Source organism: Musca domestica, unplaced genomic scaffold, assembly GCF_030504385.1.
Source record: "Musca domestica strain aabys unplaced genomic scaffold, Musca_domestica.polishedcontigs.V.1.1 2, whole genome shotgun sequence".
Classification (NCBI taxonomy): Eukaryota; Metazoa; Arthropoda; class Insecta; order Diptera; family Muscidae; genus Musca; species Musca domestica.
In genome coordinates, this window is record NW_026712249.1 from 860,337 (window position 1) to 880,935 (window position 20,599).

A 20,599-nucleotide genomic window follows, 5' to 3' on the forward strand; every position below is an offset into this window, starting at 1 on the left:
TAGTTCTACAATTGTACAAACCTCTCGAGATTAAAAGAAAAATCTGAGAGCCTCCGAAATTTCGGCTTTAAGAGTTCGGCATTTTTTAGGTGGATGCAGTGGAAGTACCGAAAACTCATACATTAAAACTAGTCTACCCAAAGAATGTACTTCAATTGTTTCTATTAATATAGCGTAGTTTAGATAGAAACCGGTAAATAGTAGTACAAAAACGTGTTGGTCTCAACGCATTTCTTCCACTTTTTTACAATAGACCCATTTAATGAGTCTTTGTCTAAAAAACCTTACTTTCAGAAACTACATTAAATTAATAGGTTCAGTGTTGGCATGTTGGTTCAGGATACCGTAGTATTTTGTTGTTGCAAAATAATTAGGCTGAATAAAAAAGACAATAAGCAAGCAAGAATTGGAGGCTCTTTCCGAAACCTAGATATTCCCTGCCTTACCCCCTGGTAAACATTATCATCTTTCTTTACCATTAAACCAACACTGTTTTTATAAAAACAACAATAATGGGATAAAGCCAAACTATTTTGCAACAACAAAATATTAATAGGTCCTATAATAGAAGTTCTTGAAGTATGGAATTAAACAAACTCCGTTTCAATGATTGTAAAATACCTTTGAAAATGAGCCACCAATATCTTAAGTGTGTTTAAAGTTTACAACCAGCATCAGAATGTCTTAAAGGTTGCAAACGCATAGATATAAAGGTGATATAGAAGGAGTTAAAAAGTATCAGTCAGTTTTGCCGACAGATGAATACCATCAGCTAATGTTCGATTATTTAAATATATCTTGACTTATGATATGATTATTTAAATTGTTGACCCTCTATGGAGTAGGTTTCGAAGGAATAGGCCAATATTTCAAATTTCGTATCGGACCTGAATACATATGATATAAATATTGCGACGTGCCAGGTTTGGAGTACATCGACTACTTCCTTCACTTTTTATGAGAAATGTGATGCAATGATAAAATCGAATACTTCCTCCGAGAGGTATCGTGCGCAGCAGCCAGACAGACGGACGGACGGACATCGCTAAATCGACTCCAAATGTTCTGAAACGGATCTGGGTCTAAACCCGTTATTTCGACTAGGCGAATCAAATGATATTTCTAGCCATTTGCCTGAGGGTATAAAAACAGTGGAAAATGTAGAATGTAGCCACCACTCCGGTATTTCGATTGTTTCCGGGCTGACTTTCAACTGAATTTGATATAATTCGGAATTGTGGCCGTAACTTTTAATAAAAAAAAAACTTTTTTACAAGCGCACGTCACTCGAAATAGGAGGTGTTTTTGGATACAACAATTCAACAAAAAGGTTAAAAATCATTTTTGTTCAGTTGAGCGACCTCCATGGTTAGTCGAAAACAAACACTGTATGGCAATGTTACACATTACTTGGTAACGAAAAAAGTAAGTTATTTTGACTTGTAAGGTTTTAAGGAGTAATCCTTTGTTCGATTACCCTCCGTCAGCCAAAATTAGCCTCATCGAAATAACAGCTTCAGACCGTGGGTGTCTTTGGACGAAATCCGTTCCAGGGCATTTGGAAGGAACCGATCGATATCTTTGAGGTTTCAGCAACTTCGCCGCGAGTCTTCTTATTTGCGACCATTCGATTGTTTGCAATTCATAACGAATCGGCACAAGTAAAGTAGATATAACCATCGGTAAACAGAGCAGTGATCAAATGTACCTTCTGATTTTATGATACCATTTGAAATAGGTAATTGAATTTCATTGGGGCCCACTGTGACCTGTTCCTATGAGAAACATAGCAAATGTGTGATACACACATACGCGTCTGTATCTGTGAATATATCCGAATGTGTTATGAAAATAGGGTACTAAAAGCAAAAGTTTAGTGGTTGGTTGCTACACCAGCCATCATCCGTGTTGTGACCCAGTTTTCGTGCATTCCGCAAAGAATAGAGCAGCGTCTGCCACAATCATTTATCATTTTATGTGAAAGAAGCAGCACCACGGAAACGTACCACACTGGAAGCTTTCTGTGCGGCGCAGAAGGAGGACTTGTAAGGGCGGTGTTAAAAGTACATAAAAAGAGTTTATGTGTTTCTTAGTCGCTTCATTGTGCAGACATGGCTAAAAAATAAGTTTTTCTTCTTCCGCTTTATTTTATTCGGCACATCCAGACCTCTCGTAGTTCGTTCTATCACCACAGTACAGGAACTTAGTTAAGGCGACTTGGCTTACTGTAATTACAAACTTCCAACTACTCTCCTACATGCCCACATATGCACCGGATGTTAATTCGCCACCGGAAGTGAGCATGTTTGAGCTGTGTAGCGGATGCTCTAGCGGAACATTTCGCAGCAAGCTGTGCCAGAACAGAACGCAAAAGAACAAGTAATGAAAATTAATGTGCCACGAATGTATACAAAAAACGGAGTGGAGCAACGACATCGGAGGTAACACTTGGTGCTGATGAACCGAAATGCAATTCAACGGATCATCTATTCAAGCCATGTTTTAGGGTTCCAGACATAATGGGTTCTCTATGTCCCAGTTTCTCTATGTAAAGTTTCTTGACTTCCTCTCCCAACAAGATATATTGCAAGAAATTGTAATAACAAAAACTAATATAATTTATTGTTTTCATAAGAGATATAAGATATGAAGAGGAGGGGGAGCAGTTCTCCCAGCACGTAGACTCACTACTTCATATGTACGAAGCAGTCTCGTTGTTGGTTCCAATCTAGCCATATTTCAGAGAGGGACTAACTATGTTCCAACTTACTAAACGTCGCAATTGGCATCACACTTCGTTAAGAAACTTATTTAATAAAGATGGCCATGTCAATGAGAAAGGACAAATGTATACACATACACTTGTATATATGTATGTAACACATGTATTAAATATGTTACATGCCGAACTAGCATTCACTTTTGCTCAATTTAACCAAATCATGACATCATGGGTAAACATATTAAACGGGACATTTGCATTAAATCTGAGCTAATGAACCTGTTTGACCTGTCATCATCGTTATCCATAGAACGGTGACCAGAAGGAAAGAATTTTAGCGCCGACAAAAGTAGTCTATGAATATTGCATTAAGATGGAAATGAGGTCAGCGATCCACAGCCTTATGACACAGACATATGTGTGTATTTGAAATGTCACATGCATACATACATATGTGTAGCTCAATTCTTTCGCAAAATGGTCAGTTTAAGAGTCGGCAACGAAATCAATCGCAATTTCGCAAAGGTCCGAACCAGCTCAACAAAATCTAACTGTGCAAACAGGCGACTTGCAACCTTTTTATGGCCATTAGAATTATACGTTTATATTTGTTCCTTCCAGTGCGAATTAGGTTGTTGCGAGCAAATGGATCTATCGGATTTTACTTTTGTTTTATTTGTGAATAATTGTATCTCTCTCTCTCTTTCTTGTAAGTTGGCGAATATTTAGGACTATGGGCATACGATCCTGTTTTATCGCACTTACTGCATTTGCAATCTTGTCTAAGTCTATAAACAAAATTTTCTATAATATGACGTTCAAGATACCTATTTAAATCTTGACTTAATCGATTGATGAAGAATCAAAGTCGAGCGAGGCCGACTAGTCGACTACACTTCTTTGGGCATTTGACAAGGGTATCAACATGTTCATTGTGTGTATTGAAGCTTTGTGAAATGCGAGGAATCGGAAGAAATTTATAGCTAACAGTTATAAATATATCGAAATTAGAAGCTATAACTCAATCTAATTTTCTCCAAAATTAATTTCCATCTGATGAGTACAAAAATACATGACACCTACCAGAACACATGGACAGACGGAGAGACTCAAAATAAGAATTGGGGGTACTATTCATTTAAACTCGTGCAACCACAACTAAATTTCTGTTTAGACCCGCCACCACACTGTGATACAGGGTATTATGTCTTTGTGCATTTGTTTGTCAGATGGAAAGGAAGCGAGATAGACCCATATCTTCATAGAATCTCATTCTGAATCGATCTATGCATGTCCGTTCGTCCGTCCGTCTGTCCATGTATTTTTGTAAAAAAGTACAGGTCGCAATTTATTGTCTGATTGAGTTTAAATATACAAAAGTCATTTGTTTGACCCAAGGACGAACGTCGTCCGTCTGTCTGTCCGTCCGTCCGTCTGTCCGAATCAAATGAATTTTGGCATAAACGGCCAGGTTCAGTCCTGAAGTATGTCTGGCGGTTTTATAGAATATCGGCTCTGGCTTAGATATAGCTTCCATATATATTTCCATCCAATTTCAATTTTATTATTCACTATATTAATTATTCGCCAAATGGAATGATATTCGGCACATCCGATAGAATGTAGCCCAGAAGAAGGTAATGAACATTTTGTGAAAATCGATTCAGATATAGCTATAGCATCCATATATATATATGTTTCCCCTGATTTAGGGTTTAAGTCCGCAACATTCGTAATATGCACTTCACAACAGTTATATTTGCTACCAGATATCAGATACAGCTCAGAAATATCTCTGCCAAATTTTATCGAGGTCGGTTCAGATTTGAATATGGCTCCCATATATAACTTTAACAGATTTCACGTTTATTGTGCACTAAATGTTTAATACCAGTCCATATTGAATGGATTTTGGAACATATGACCTAACTCAGCCAAGAAGAAAGTGTATTAAATTTCGGAATCGGTTCAGATATAGCTAAAGCTCCCATAAATATATTTCATCCGATTTTGTGTTAAAGTTCCCCACATAAGTATATAACTCCACATATTTGATATTTACAACTAGGTATGAGATAAAGCTCAAAAATGCCTCTGTCAAATTTTATCAAGATCGGTTCAGATTCGGATATAGCTCCCATATAAATCCGTATAATAAACTCCTTAACAAGGATTTCCGGTGAAAGATGTTGGGTTATAATAACTTTTCCAAGTTTTGTCGAGATCGGCTCAGATTTAGATATGTCTTCCATATATATTTTCCTCTTAGTTGATGTAAATAATACATCGAAGACACCACTTTTGATCAAATAAAATAGCTTCATTCGATTTTATATTTAACTATTCTGAGAATCATACAACGATATTTGGTTCGAGAGGTCACATACATCATAAACTTACTTCAGCCAAGTTTAGTGGAAATCGATTAGCCTATTTCAAGTTTCCAATGTGAATGTTTATATGCTACACGTGACTATACTAAATAGTCTTAGTGGTGTTGGGTATCATAAAATCGGCACCGCCCGACTTTTGTCTTTCTTCCTTACTGGTTCAATGTGTCGTTTAACATTTAATCTGCCTTGTTACTATTCTAGTAACATTTGCTCAGCAGTTTCTTTGAAGGAGTAAGTAACCCTCAGGTAAAAGTAGATGATACAAACATTCATAATTATTTTAATTCCGTTTAAAATTTCGTAGACATAGTCTCAAATATGGCCAACAAATGTAAAATAGATCCATTTTTCAATTGAAGAACTTGTTTTTGTGTTGTGATTCGGAATTCATAGCGAAAGAAAAACACCAGCCAAAATTAAAGTGCCCTTGAACCAATTTGACCGATAGATACAGGATGAAGACATTTATTTGTTCACTTCAATCGTATCGTAGCTACTTTCCCCAATGTATCAAAACGTAACTAGTGACACTGTCATAATCACCACTGCCCATGTCCACAAAACATTCTCCACGTTCACAACCACACACATTTTTATTAGGTTCTATGAAGTTGTTTATTTTTCCCTGCTTCTTTATGCCCAACGTTCCGAACAGAACGAAAACAAAATAATAAAGATAATAATAATGGAGAAAACAAAAAGTGTCCCTTTTCACTCCAGCCGCCTTTTATGTGATTATAATGACAGTCGTCGCTCGTCCGAATATTGGCATTAGTGGGCGGGCGTTTGGCCGGACCACAGGGCAAAATACGTAGAGTCAGTCGACAACCACAACAAACGAAATTTATTGAAAATGCTCGGTGCTGAGTGGAAGGGCGGGGAGTGATGCCATTATTGCGCTGTGTTGTGCGGTGTTGAGTAGAGATGTCTGCTGGTGAATTTATATTGTCCGGCGTCTCATTAACCAACTGTACAGTGTTATTGCCAGGCACAGATTTGACTTGCAAATACTTACCAAGTTTCCCCCCAATGTGGTCACCCCTATGTGCGCCTGCTCTCGTACCATTAAGTAAGAATGAAGGTGGAGAGGTCGGAGTAGGCATTTCATTAGCATAAACAACCGTTATGATTTATTTAATGGTATCTGAGAGATTCTTGTTCCTTCCAGTGCGAATTAGGTTGTTGTGAGCAAATGAATCTATCGGATTCATTGTTACATAAAATCAACGCCAATATGAACATCGTCATCGACGTTGTCAGCTTTGTGGTTGTGTTGGCCAGCGTTGGGATGGAGTTGCTGTTTGGTTTCATTACAGCCACTCGAGCCGTTTGAACTTATGTAAATGTTCACATTTTCATAATTAGAACTGGGGACGTGATAGCTAGCCATGCTCGCATTTTCTGCCGAGCAATTCAAACGGTCAGTTACCAAATCCATAATTCCGTACCAGCATTCATTCGCTTCATTAAAGCTCCTCAACATTGATTTGGACTGCATTCGAAGACATTGGTTAAGGTTTTCCAGTAGGCATTCCCTTGGACAATTAGTTATGGAATGTAGCATCTTCCGTGAAAGTGCGTAGATTTGGCTGTAGTCGAAAAGTTCATCATCTCTAGGTAAAATGGGTAGAGGAAAACATTTTCGGTCACTTCCGCATGATCATTTATGCAGAATGTTTTTTTTAGCACAGATAGTCTACTTACCTTATTCGAATCTCCTTTGAATATGAAGGAAGCAGTTTTGAGTCACTTTCAATTTTCTTCTCAGAATGGCTTGTAAAAGTAGCACTCTTTTCTATAACTGCTCCCATTGCAAAACTGAGAAAAAAAAAACAAAAATGTTAAATTTGGTTTTAAATTTATTGACGTTGTTTACGTAATTAAATATGTCGAATTTTTATTAGGACATAAAGTTCAAAGCAGGGTTATGCAGAGAAATTCAAAATTATTTTGTAATTGAGAGTTTCATATCTGTTTTCATAACCACTTTAATTTTCGTTCTTAGAAGTTCATAATTTGTTAAAAAAAAAATTCGCTGCTATATTTACACGATTAAAAAAAAACATAAATAAAAAAGATTTATTAAGTTGTAGAAACTATGAATACTGAGGTAATGGTTTAAGGAATAATTGTAAATAAGTGGCCCGGGAAAATCTGCCGTTTTTATAGAAACAAACGATAGGATATTTAGAGCCTATCTCATTCACTATTGAAATGTCGAAACACACATAGTTTGTGTGTGTATTATTTGAAATAATATGAAGTAAAATAGTATCAGTCGTGACTTATAATTATTCAAACTGTTGACTCTTTATGGGGGAGGTTCCAAAGCAGTTGGCCAATATTGACCAATTCGTATCTGACCAAAGACTCATATAAATGTAGCAGCGTGCCAGACTTAGACTATATCCACTACTTCCTATACTTTATATGAGATATGTGATAATTTTTAGAAAATGTAAAAATGTGCGTGATGTGACAAATATAGGGGACCGAAGTATTTCATTTTCATACTTCATCTAATACAGATAAAAATATTGGTATGACCAAAATTACAAAAACAAACGAACATTTATATCCAATCCAAAGAGAGATATATTTAGATATAGCAAATTGTAAAGAATCGCCGACTTAAAAATTCTGACCCTTTGTGGGGAGGCACCAGAACGGTTTGACAGATATATATCGTCTTCACAACAGATCTTGCGTTAGCAAAAATATTTGTATTTGTGAAATTCAAAGAGAGTTGGATGCTTATTTCACTTTCTTTGAGCATTTTGTTTTTCAAAATCCTATGTGGGGAGGTAACCCAAGAAATGGTGCGATCTTCACCATCTTTATAGCTGATTTTGTGTTTAGATGGAAATATTGAGATGTGTCAAGTCTGAATGAAATCGGATGTTAAATTCGTGTTTTATGTGCTTCATGAATATTCAAAATGTTGACCCTTTGTGGGGCAGGTACCAGAAGGAATAGACCGATATATTCCTTCTTCATACCAGACCAGATATAAAATAAATATTTTGATGTGTGTAATTTGGAGACAATCGGACACTTACATGACATTTTATAACAGTTACAATTATTGAAAATGTTGACTCTTTGTGAAGGAAGGTACTTGATAGAGTGGACCGATATTGCACCTGACCTAGCACTGACGCAAATATTAGGATGTGCAAAATTGGAGTAAAATCGGAGCAACATTGGATTATAATTTCTCTTTCTGTGCAGTAAATTATTTTTTTTGACAATGTTGAGATTTTGTGGGGGAGGTACCAGAAGGAGTGGACCGATATTTCCCACCTCCGAACTCGATCAAAGTTTGACAATAATATTACGATGTACCAAGCTTGGATCAAATCGGTTACTCTCTTCGACAGTTATCGTGCGCACCAGCCAGGGAGACAGACAAACGGACGGACATCGCTAGATCGCCTCCAAATGTCCTCAAACGGATTTAGTCCAAAGAGACCTAGTGTCTAAAACCGTTTTTTCGATGAGGCACGTTTTGGCCGCATCATATGATATCCTCTCTAGCCATATGGCTGAGGGTATAAAAAGTTAATTTTGAAAACATTGAAATTCTCTGGAAATTTTAATGCATATATACAGCTTCTGGAGTGAAAAATAATTGTAATCATATTAGGAAAATTGTGAAAAATCCGTGACATTCCAAACTATTTTTCTCTTAAATGGAAATATTGTGAGAATTGTGTCAAATAAGCAAAACAACTTGTTGCCTTTATTATTTGAAGTATTTGAAGGTAGAAGACTCTAGCCCCGGAACTGTGTTTTTCAAATATAATCAGTCTGCCCTACACTAAGGAAGGAAGTAATTTTAGTTTTTCTTTTTTCCACCACACAAGCCTCAGTGTAAAGATAACAGTTTTATTCAAAGCACTTCAGGAGTTCAAAATTTAATCGGTATGAAATAGAATAGGCAAAAATTCCCTGCTAAGATTCAAAACTGTGTTGGATCTTTTGTACATTGTACCGATGATTGAAGGGCTTTTTCTTCATCGAACTTTTTCCTGGATACAAAATAGCAAATTGTTCAACCCAAAATATACCAACTTAATTTGTATTAACCAATCGCAGGTATTTTCTTTAAAATTACATACGCTTTACGAATTAATCATGCTACATACTTTGTTTGTGTCTCAATTTTCTTCTTTATCTCTTCGTTATTTAGAATCTCAACTTCTTCAAAATTCGAATAATCCATGTCACAGGACTCGATTTCGGTTATACATGAGCTAGGTTAATAAGTAATATAATTAACATCTTTATGGTTACAAATACTGCTCTTGAATTTGTAATTCAATCGAACTGAAATAAGGACATGGTTTAGGACATGGCTTTTATTAAAAAAAAGGGGTGGGGATGGTCTTCACATATACACGATTTTTTGACAATTCAATCCCGCATATTTGACTTCAACCTTGTCTCCTACATTCATCCTTTGGGAATGTACCCGAAATTAATTCATTGGTGTCCAAACAATTTTCAAAATGTCACCTTTGTCTTTCTATCGAGGTGGGGTTTCTTTTTGTTCATTTGCTTCACGATCTTAGTTATATTTGAATTGCTTTATCGGTATTATTATGCGTTAGGATTATGCGTTGTGGATTGAGATTTGTGTAAGGAATAGAATCTACTAGTTTTACATTTCTTTTTTCGATATTATAAAAAAATCGGTTATCGTTCGGGGGCTACACGAAGACGAGGACCTGCATAAGTATTTTTTGGTCATAGGTTGTAGCACCCATTAAGATCTTCCAATACGAAATTTGAAACAAGTAAAATTTGAAAAGTAAAGTAAAATTCTTAGAAAAGTATAAATTGCTAAAACAAAATATTCATTTTTTTCAGTTATGCCACTCTAAATGTGAGGGAGATATGATGGTAACAACCCTCGGTTACTTCTATAAAAATTTGATGATTATGATGGCGGTGGGTTGCAAATTAAGCGTTCCATCCGATACATAATTAACAGGCTAACAGTATCGTATTAGGTTGTTTGTGAATGACAATAAAATGCATTCCCGATATCCCCACAATGTATTTACATTCATACACACACATACGTACGTACCTACGTACGTACTTGAACGAATGACCTGTGTCCTGCGAGTGTATGTGAGTGGTCTCAAGCGACAAAAATTTATATGGTCTCGTTTGTGATAAGCTTAAATCGACTACAATGGAACATAGCTTGGCACAACATGAAAATACAAGCATCAACTGCCAGAACACGCGGACACTGATAACGACGACATAATGGTTGGCCTTCATGTGCGTGGTGGCCGGTTTACAGTTGCAAACAAAAATGAATAGATTTATTATGCAACACCTTAACATCTGGGCCTGTATTAGGTATGATTTTTTTTAAATCACGCTACCCCGATAATTCTACCTTTCAATGAAGTACAATTTCAGAAGTTAATTTACAGAAAACACAGAAGTGCATATTATAACTGTTATTATTTGAATAAGATCCCACAACTACTACTAAATTATGAATATTGTTCTCTCGATTGAATATCTAATATTACAATTTATTTTTACAGTACATATAATGCGGAAATTTCGAACTGAATGCAATGTTTGATCTTTTCAAGAATCTACTTGATTTGCAATTTGTTCCGATCTCATTAAGCGAAAAACGGCTGCCGTAGTTACATGTTTACATTCCCGCAGGTTCTGGAAAAGAACCATTGTTTTTGCCTCTAAGCACAAGATGGAGAACATTTTCAATTTATATTTCATAGATTGTATCATGGTAGAACAGCCCTGAAGCTATGCCCGCTTTCTGTCAAAATTACGTGAAACAAGTTTGTTCCCATTTGTTCGACATTTTTCCTCATTTTTAAAATCAGAAAGAAATACCCGGACTTTCTTTCAAAAATATGATCTAAACTGTTCGATATTATAATTCCATGGCAAAACTGGCGAATAGCTTTAATACGCGTCCGGCAAAAATATAGTTTCATTAATTTTGTATTCAAATGACTGACTACAAAAAATGTTTTTTCCTCAAAAACATGCCAACGCCCCCATAATGTAATGAGACAACCTCTATTCTTGTGCCATGATAGAGGTAAAATTGTCCATACCATATGACTGCGGATTTGACCAGGACAATAACTGTCCATATAACAACCTCAATGAATTTCGGCTTTCGTGCAGCCGTACAGTCGCAACATGACGGGGCTTATAAATTATATAGAGCTTATTCCAATTTCGCCAACTTCATTAATTCATATCAACTGAATATTCACAACACGTCGTGGCTGATGTTTTGTTTCTCACTGTCCCTGTGAAGCCACATGCTAAGCGAAAGTAGAACTTGATGATGTTATTTACGGATGCCAGAATGTTTATCCCGTGTGGAATATTCATAAATGTCCTTCGTGTGTATGTGTGTTGTTGCAGCCTTCTGTATGTTCGTGGCTGAACTAACACCCCTTTCACATTAGCAGATACATCCACACACACACACACAGATGCCCATAAATACATTTACATTGCCATCTACATGTAAACATTGTTAGAAACGAGAATATAAAGCCAGTGATTTGTGTAGCCATGTTCTTAGCTGACCACCCATTAGCAATTCCACACACAACATGCAGGACTTTTCGTGGTCTGTTGTTTTCACGCCCTTACAAGGGCTATGCGTTGGTGTTCATTGTAAGCCATTATTCGCATTCGTTTTATGAAATGTTATTAAAAAGACGATTCTCCTCCACCATAGTGTAGGGTATATGACAATTGTATCTTGTTTGTACTAGATAAGGTCCAAACTAGTACAGACAGGAAAATGAAGCCCTACTTGGATAACACACTCTTGTCACCAGGAATTCACCATCGAGACGATGTTAATCAATTTATGCAGCAGTTCATTTGAAAAGGTCCCATCAAAATCCAAGAAATATTCCATATCTGTGGATATACAGATATAAAATCATTTAAATTTGAGATCAGTAAGTAGGCAAAGATAAAGAAAAGAGGATCTTTTCACAGAATAGCAATAGCGAACAACAAACATATGGAAGAGGCCTCAACCTGCTGCGTTTTTGTTTGGTGAGTAAGTACTAATCTACCACTAATCTTGAATTTTTATTTGCTTCGCAATATATTGTTCTGACTTCCTAGATAGGAAAGCTACAAAATTCCCGTTTTTCATGCTCAAATTCTTGATTAGAGACCTGTATGGCCTGTTTCTGTATGTTGAAGCAAAACTGAATGCAAAAGAAAAATCCCATTGTTTTCAAACTTATGATTTAAAACAGAAAAAATAAAAAACTCATTTGTAAAGAGGTTTTTCTTTCCGATTCACTTTCGAAACGTCCAACAGAAACAGCCTCTTTGGTTCTCAAGAAAATTGATATCGCTCTTCATAATTGGGCATAAGCTAGCAATAATTTAAATATCGCGTAAAGAGTGTTAATTAACCTTCATCTGTTTTATTATAATTCAATCCCCTCCATTCGCATGTCTTTCATAAATACCTCATATCAACAATAGGTTGCAATACTTACTCGCATCAAGCCATTTCCGTTGGTCCGGCCCCCTTTACTACTTACCCACGCCACGCAGCGCCACAGAACAATAAAACATCCAGACATCTTTTATATTATCTAATTAATTCATATTTGTTCATGTCTTATGGTTTTATTTTTATTTGGAATATAAACTGTCCATAATTTTCATTATGCGCATTTTCGTAGTAGCCTCTGCCCCAGTCACAACTTGGGGAGAGTAAGTTGTCCGCCGTTTTCAGGGTGTCTCATTCGGAGAGAAAATAAATTAACGTCAATTTAAAAGTTCCGTAGAAAATCATTTTCTTAAGTTTTAGTTGAATTTATTTGTCGACTATTTTCTTTAACTATGGCTAAATTTGTTGAATCGAATCGAACCGAGTTCACTCATTGAATCCGTGGATGGAGAGGAAGGACAGTAGAGCTGCAGGAATGAGAGTGGTGTTTTAACTATCCACGTCGATTCAATGTTAATTTTTTTCTCCTTTTTCTTTGATTGGTTGTTTTTAATATTTACAAAATACAAATAAAATATAATTTAAAATAAATCTTTTATGTTAATAATGCGGAGTAGGGGGTTGTGCGCTGAGCCCACAAGTTCTCAATGCCTCTTCACGCATCGCCGGCTTTTCATAATTATTTCAGAATTTCAGAAAGGATACAGGGAAAGGACATGCGCATGTACGGCTTAAAAGCAATAATCTAGACTTAGTTTAAAATAATAATAATAAAAGGAGAATAAAACAAAGAGGATGGTCGGAGAAGGCTAAAAGGGGTGAGGGGTTTTTAAAAAACGCAAAGGACATTCTTGTTTCGGAAACAAATTAAAAACTAAATTTAAATCAAATGAGTTGATCCTTGTAAGCCTAATTTGGGATAGGTTCACAATAAATGGCAGATGATGAGTTGGGCGCCAGCAACAGAAATGGGGTATGCATGGGCACCCTCGAATGGAAGCTCCGGATGCAATCATTTCGGGCCGGAGCAAGAGTGAACGGGGACACCTACTTAATTTATTTACTTTTCAGTAGATAACACTGGGTTGGGGTGGGGGATGGTTGTAGACTTAAGGGGGGATTCTTGCATTGCTGTTGCTGTCTCGTTTACTCTGTTTGGTTTAGTGACGATGGTTTCGTCGTCGTTGTGACTGTGACTGTTGCTGGTGATGATAATGCTGCTGCTGGTTGTGGGACTTGCAGGCATCGGCACGTCTCAAAACCTCCGCATATGACAAATCCAGTTTCTTGAGCTTGTGCAAATCTTGGGAAACCGTGCTTGGTCGGTACGGAATGCTGGTTACATCGGCATCACGACCTCCTCTGCCACTAAGACTTCGATTGTAGATTATCATCGAGTTGCCATTCCATTCATATTTGGGAGCACTGCGCGATCCCCTTGAGCTGCTGGGTGGAGTTTGATTTAGATTCGTGTTCGACGCCATGGGAGATTCTACGTAGGGCCGGACATCCTTGCGTTTCTTGCCGCTGGCTACAAAGATGCGAGGTGGTGTGGGAAGGGCCAGGGGAGATTCGGAGCGGTCGCTCGAGAAGTTGCGGTTCTTTCTGCGATTCTTCTTCTTGATGCCAACACCCACGGCGAGGTAATCCAATGGCTCCCGTTTAAGTGGTGTCAGGATGCGACCGTTTTCGATGATTTGTTTGGCATTTGGCGAAGTCAGTTGGGAAATTGATGCAGCTAGTGGGGGCTTGTTCTCCTGATTCTTTTCGATTATGTGCTTTTTGGCTGTTTTACGCTCCAACTTGGTGATGCATTCGGACATGGCAAACGACTGTTCCGATACCGCCGATGAAATTATGCTTTGGCTGTCATCTCCAAAGTCCACGGGATGTTCTTCGTTGGCAGGAGTCACGGGTGGGACCTTTTGAGCTGTGTTTCCACCCACGGGGTGTGTATCATCCAGCAATGGCAGTTTTTCACCTTCCTCCTTGTTCTCGGCCGCCTTCTTCAACACGGCGAATATTTCCTTAAACAATTCGCGATACTCTGGCCGATTACGGAATCGAGAATCAATTGGACTGGCATCGTCATAGATGCTGAATTTGCAGTCTTCGCCATCACCAATGGAGCACAGGAAGTAGCCGGGTCTTTCGTCGGTCTGCGTGGCCTTGTTGCTGGTCTCATCTGAATAGCCCGACGAGGAGGTCTCGGCCTCAGAGAATTCGGTTGGAGTCCGGCCGCGGTTCTTATCAGCTTTGGTATTGCTTTTGCCATCGTTTGTCATGCTTCCGTTGCAGCTACTGGCCGCATCGCCGTTGTTCGATGTGTTGCAGTGGTCCGACGCCACAGCTTGAGCTGCCTGCAACATCAATTTCTGCGTTTGATTGAACTCGCCGGACGACTGGAACTCCTCGGCCAAAGACATGCCACCATTGGTGTTCTTACGTGCAATCGACGATCGCTGTACCTCCAGCAGCGCCTCGTACTTCTCCACCAAGTCGCGATAAGGATTCGGACTGCCGGGAATATGCAAATCCAAAGAGTCGGGATGATGAGGCATAACCTGCGTAATGGGGATGGGATGTTTAGACGGTTATTAAGACTCGCTTGCCACACTGACAAAAGCTTCTATAGTTTGCAACGAAATTAACAATGTTCGAAAGAGGCTCGTTCGGAAAATTCCGTTTTGTTTTTTAATTCAATTCATGATGGCGATAATCAATAGGAAATGCAAAGAGAGAGAGCGAGGCAAAGAAGGGGCAATAGAAGAGATTACGTGAGAGGGAAAAGGTGACTTATTGGACTGATACAGGACCTTATGAATCAACAGAGGAAGTTGGGAGTTCGGAAGTAAGGAGTGGTTTTTATAAATATTTGTTAAATAAAAAATAATGTAGCTCTGTTATGTATGTGTGTGTGTATGTATGTATGTGTTCGTGTGTGAGTAGATACAAACTTGGACTCATGCACTGCAGAAATTACCAACAACATCAGCCATAACATTGTAACAGTTTTTTATTGAACTTTCTCAAACTTAAATATCACATAAAACTTGTCCTTTCTCGTGGTTAACCAAAAAAGAAAGAAAAGAAAACTCAGATACAAAAACAAAAACAACATATTCTACATTTGTATGTATTCAAAAATAAATTAGAATAGAAACGGAACGGCACGGAACGAAAAACGTTGAGAACAACACTGGACACTTTACTGAACAAGTGGACAGGCAGGGGATCGGAAAGGATCGTAGGAATCGAGGGGCTGTGGGGATTAACTTGGGATTGGGGAAATGGCGAGGGATGGTTTGTTTGTTTGTATGTAATGATAATGGCAAGATTTCGGTGGGTTTTCTGAAAGGGAGCAGAGGATCGGATAGAAAGGATGTCTGTCCCGCAGTCTAGCAGTCTGTCTTAACGTTTTTTGCCCTTGGCTTTGCTTACTTCGCTACAAAAATATGAGTATGTAGTAGTATAAAAATAAATATGTACGTCTTTTGTTACTTTACAAAACTAAAAAATACTTCATAAAAAGTAATAATAAATTATCCACACAAAAACACACCGTTACGGATCGACCTACTAACTAGAGATTATTAGTCTACATTGGAAATTTGTTAAAAAAAATAATAAAATAAAAATAAAACAAATACATGTAAAGTCTTGGCACATTTTAAATGTCAACAACGTTTGGAACGCTGCCGCGTGAATTGTCGGTCGCTATTTGTGACTCGGTTAGAGCGGAATGTTACCCGATTAGTTTGTGTTATGAGAGACGGCAGGTATGTCAGTCGTTAAGTACGATTAGTTGTACAACGAGAAATTGTTGCGGTCCTACATGTCGGTCGCGTTGCGTCTTTTGTCTATTGTCTGTCGTCAGAAGAGCAACGAAAAGTCATCGTCGTCAGGTATGGAGGTGATCATACGGCTTAAAACTAGTGCCGGCCATTGCAGCATTTTCGCCAGCCAACTCATGAGACTGAAGCGTTTCACGGCTTTCTGCCAAAGTTCTAACAAGACCGTGTCTAACGAAATTGGCATTTGCTCATGCAGGTACTTAGTGTTGATGTTTGAACAAATCGGGCAAGTGGTCGGGCCAACTTGCGTTTTAGCCTAATAAACCAAAAAGAAGAAAAATCAAAAAGAAATAGAAAAAATCATCGTGTTTTGTTTTTTGCTAAAACAGGATTAGTTTAAACTAAAATTATCACAGTTGGTGGGCACAGGAACGGATACGGATACGGGTACGGATAAAAAAGAGAGATATAGAGAGAGAGTGAGTGTGCGAGTGTGTATGTGTGGATTCAACATAACTTGAGACAATTAAACAAGAACAGAGTTAGGCGACACGACGACATTCGTTAATGTTTAGTACAGACAACACTTAGCGATGTGGATGCCATGCAGAGCTCATTCTTTCCACCACAAAACAAAACTGTTATTTGCACGGCAAGAGAACATGGAATGAGATCGGAAACACCAAAACGTATTTACAGTTAATCAATAATGCACGATTATGAGCGTATGGGTACTTTTCGTTCGTCTGATTCCGAAACGAGTGCACGAAATGAGAGCGAGTTATGGAAACGAACAAGTGCAAGCGAGAACACACCGTGATTGGGTATTAGTTTTTGATCACATTGTCAACCTCGCAATAAGCCATAGAAGAGTGTTTTAAAGTAGAAACAATTTCTCACCTTGATCGACATGCTGGAACGGTAGGCCGCCTGTGAGTGCTCGCTGGCATTGTCGCCAGCACGGCTGCCCTCCATGTCCAGGAGGCTATTCTCTTCATCTTCCTCGCATTCTTCTGTGGGAGCCAGTGACGACTGCTCATCAACGGCGCGGTCATCCATCGAGCGAAGACAGCGGCTGCACATTTGTCCTTGCCTGTCGGGGAGGGGAAAACAATAATGTCAGTTAGGAAGAACTTCGGAGATATCAGAGACAGCCGAGTCGTTAATACTTACCGCACTTCATCTAAAATGGAAAGTTCGTCATGCATTGACTTCATTTCCTCCGTGGCACTGGTTTGAGCAATACGAGTTTGGAGATTTTGATTTTCTTGAACTGGAAAATAGTTTGTAATGAAATTAGTGTCTGTTCGTTCGTTTTCTTCTAAGGCTTTCGCAGTCACTTACTTATGGCTACTAATTGTTCCTCCAATTCACCACAACGTTGCTGTTCAGCCAGGTAGGCTTTCTTGGTCGCCTCAAAGTCACTAACCAGCTTAATAATTTCATCATTGCCCTCTTGGCCACCAACCATGCTCAGATCGAAGGAGCTATCTGCATCAGTGCCACTGATGCCCGTCGAGTTTCGGGCAGCAGGCGATTGGAATGTAAAACTACAATTTTCTGGCGCTGTAGTGTTGGCGTCATAGCCCGGCTGAGGCGATTTTGTTTCATTTTCCGCGGCATCCCTGTTCAGAGTTGGCTTCAACTTGACCGTATTGGCATCGCCGCCAATTTTACTCATCTCCGCCAAAAGGCGTTCATTTTTACGTTTCTCTGCGGTCAGCGCTTGACGGACATCATCCAATTGTTTCGTCAGTTCCTCGGAACGTGCCTCGAGAGTCTCAATCGTATGTGAAAGCCTGGAACAAAGGCAAAGTAGATGATAAGTCAAAAGAATGATACAAGAACGCTACAGCTGCACTTACGTTTTGATATGCTTCTTATCGGCTGTATTCTCAACGAGCAAACGATGATTGGCACGCTCCAAATCCTGTATGCCGACTTCCAATTGTTCGTAGACCTTGAGGCGGGAATCATTCACTTCACGCAACGCTGTCGTATGTTTCTTCAAATACTGCAGGGGAGGAAAGACAAAAGAACAAAAGCAGAAGCAAAACAAAAAGGCGAATTAATGTCTTGTGGCAGCGATGGCATAGTTAGTCATCATCTTTCGGTCGACCGATCGATCGATTGATCGCACAATACGGAAATGCCAAATGCAATTAATGCGATCTATTTTCAAAAAAGAAACGGGTCAAATCGTATCTGGCACCAATCAACAAATACCAAGTGATAAATTTAGACTCTATTTCGAATTCGCTTTTCCCTTTTTTCTGCGGCTGCTGATGAAGTGCCGCTTTGAACGCTTTGGCTATGGAATGCCGCGGTTGGCGATACGCCTGATTGGCATTCAAATTTGTATTTCTCCCAAACAATTTATGTTGCACCCAAAATGTATGCATTTCTGCATGAATTCGGTCGGCCGATCGGTCGGTCTACTTATGCACTGAACTCTGTCGAACACCAATTGATCTTGACGGCGCTTGTACGACGCAACGTCAGTGGAAGACCGAAATAATGAAGCATAAAATGGTGTCACGGGAGAGGCACAAGGCAGTTCTCACAATCGGCATTTGTCTCTGGTCCCTCTACTTACCACAATTTCCTGCTCTTGTTCCTCTATGGTATGCTTGTGCTCCTTCAGAAGTGTCTCCAGTTCTTTATTGCGCTCTAGGAGTGTTTTGCCCAATTCAGCTGCTAGTTGCAGATCTGAAAGTAAAGAAGAAACAAAATATTTAATCAATTCAAAATTAATAACTCAATTTGTGAATAAAACCAAAAATAAATTGAAATTCGTAAAATTACACTCACGTTCATCGACTGACGTGAACTTCTCAATGTCCTTTTCAAGTTTTTCAAAATTAAGATTAAAGTTAACCATGATTGCTAGGCAGATTTCTATTTGTTAGACAAATTGGTTACAGTTAAACTGTTTGGATTGATAAAGAGATACGATCGTAACGAAACGTAAGACTAGACTGTGTCCTTCTCGAATTCCGCTGTGGTCCTTTATACGACTGTTCGCTGTGGGTGGGTGTGCCTACGGATGCTACCTGTAACATACACATTGGCGATCATACTCATTCGTGGAAATTAGATGCCTTTGATTTTATTGGGGGATTAACAGGTAGAAGTGAACATCAAATGTCGCAATTCCAATTTCCGTTGATACCTGGTCCTCAAAATGCACCGGTTGTAGGAAATTCGCGAGAATTACTAAACATCCATGGATTATTCTCTTCCCACATTGGTTTTTCTTAAAATGTTGGGAATGTTTTGCAATTGGACAGAGAGTACAGTTGGCATTACTCCAAAATAGCAAAATATATCGAGTAAAACTTGGCGTTTTTACAAACTAATAGACGAACAACAATTTTTTAAGCCGAAATTTGGAAATTGTCAAAAAAAGCTGAAAATAATGTTGAAATCATAAAAATACTGTATATGGGGGACTTTACGAAGAAAGGACCTGCATAGGCAAATTTTGTAATATGCCATTGCAATATTCAAATACGAAACTGTAAATATCAAAATTCTGATTATAGGGTGGTACCGGTATATGGGGGCCTTACTGATACCTGGACCTGCAAACGCAATTTTCTGTCACATACTGTAGTACCTTTAGGAAGTTACAATACGAAATTTTAAACTTTTCTGGTGAATAAAGTCTCTAAAATCGTAAAAACAACGAATATAGAGAGGTACAGGAGGTATAGGATCAAGAATATATAATTTGTGACAAATTTAATATACCCTCTATACTAAAGTGGAGTGTATAAAAATTATCTTTTCACAGCATAGCAACAATAAACAGCAACAGTATGGAATACGCCTCAACAGGCAGTATATTTCTTTTGGTAAGTATTTCTTTTGTTTTCTTTTTAACTTCTTAATTTTCCAATTATAAACACTCCCGTCTTTTGTATCATTCATTTCTTTAATACAAAACAAGTTAAAAAGTATCAGTCAGTTTTGCCGACAGATGTAAACCCTCAGCCAATGTTCGATTATTTAAATATATTTTGAATTCTGTTTTATCATTCAAATTGTTGACCCTCTATTGCATAGGTTCCGAAGTAATAGCCCAATATTGACCATTTCGTATCGGACCTAAATAAATATGATATAAATATTGCGACGTGTCAGGTTTGGACTATATTTTTGTTACTTCATTCACCTTATATGAGAT

General features: G+C 38.3%; 2 protein-coding genes across 3 annotated transcripts; both read right to left on the minus strand.

Moving 5' to 3' along the window:
• Positions 1-6,211: 6,211 nt before the first annotated feature.
• On the minus strand, positions 6,212-7,063 carry LOC109613331 (uncharacterized). Of its 2 annotated transcripts, XR_009342048.1 has the most exons (3): positions 6,992-7,063; positions 6,820-6,933; positions 6,212-6,728 (listed from the first exon to the last, which is right to left on the minus strand). XR_009342048.1 is itself a non-coding variant. In XM_020038028.2 (2 exons), exons 1-2 carry the CDS (start codon positions 6,924-6,926, stop codon positions 6,329-6,331), a joined length of 507 nt encoding a protein of 168 aa, XP_019893587.2. In that variant the 5' UTR covers positions 6,927-6,985; the 3' UTR covers positions 6,212-6,328. The 2 variants fall into 2 exon arrangements, 1 of the variants encoding a protein (XP_019893587.2); XM_020038028.2 differs by lacking the exon at positions 6,992-7,063 and having other exon boundaries at positions 6,820-6,985.
• Positions 7,064-12,747: 5,684 nt separating this feature from the next.
• Positions 12,748-19,407, minus strand: LOC131802132 (uncharacterized). Its single transcript, XM_059121550.1, has 7 exons — positions 19,222-19,407; positions 19,007-19,119; positions 18,276-18,424; positions 17,755-18,209; positions 17,584-17,683; positions 17,311-17,503; positions 12,748-15,180 (listed from the first exon to the last, which is right to left on the minus strand). Exons 1-7 carry the CDS (start codon positions 19,289-19,291, stop codon positions 13,777-13,779), a joined length of 2,484 nt encoding a protein of 827 aa, XP_058977533.1. The 5' UTR covers positions 19,292-19,407; the 3' UTR covers positions 12,748-13,776.
• Between the last annotated feature and the right edge of the window lie 1,192 nt (positions 19,408-20,599).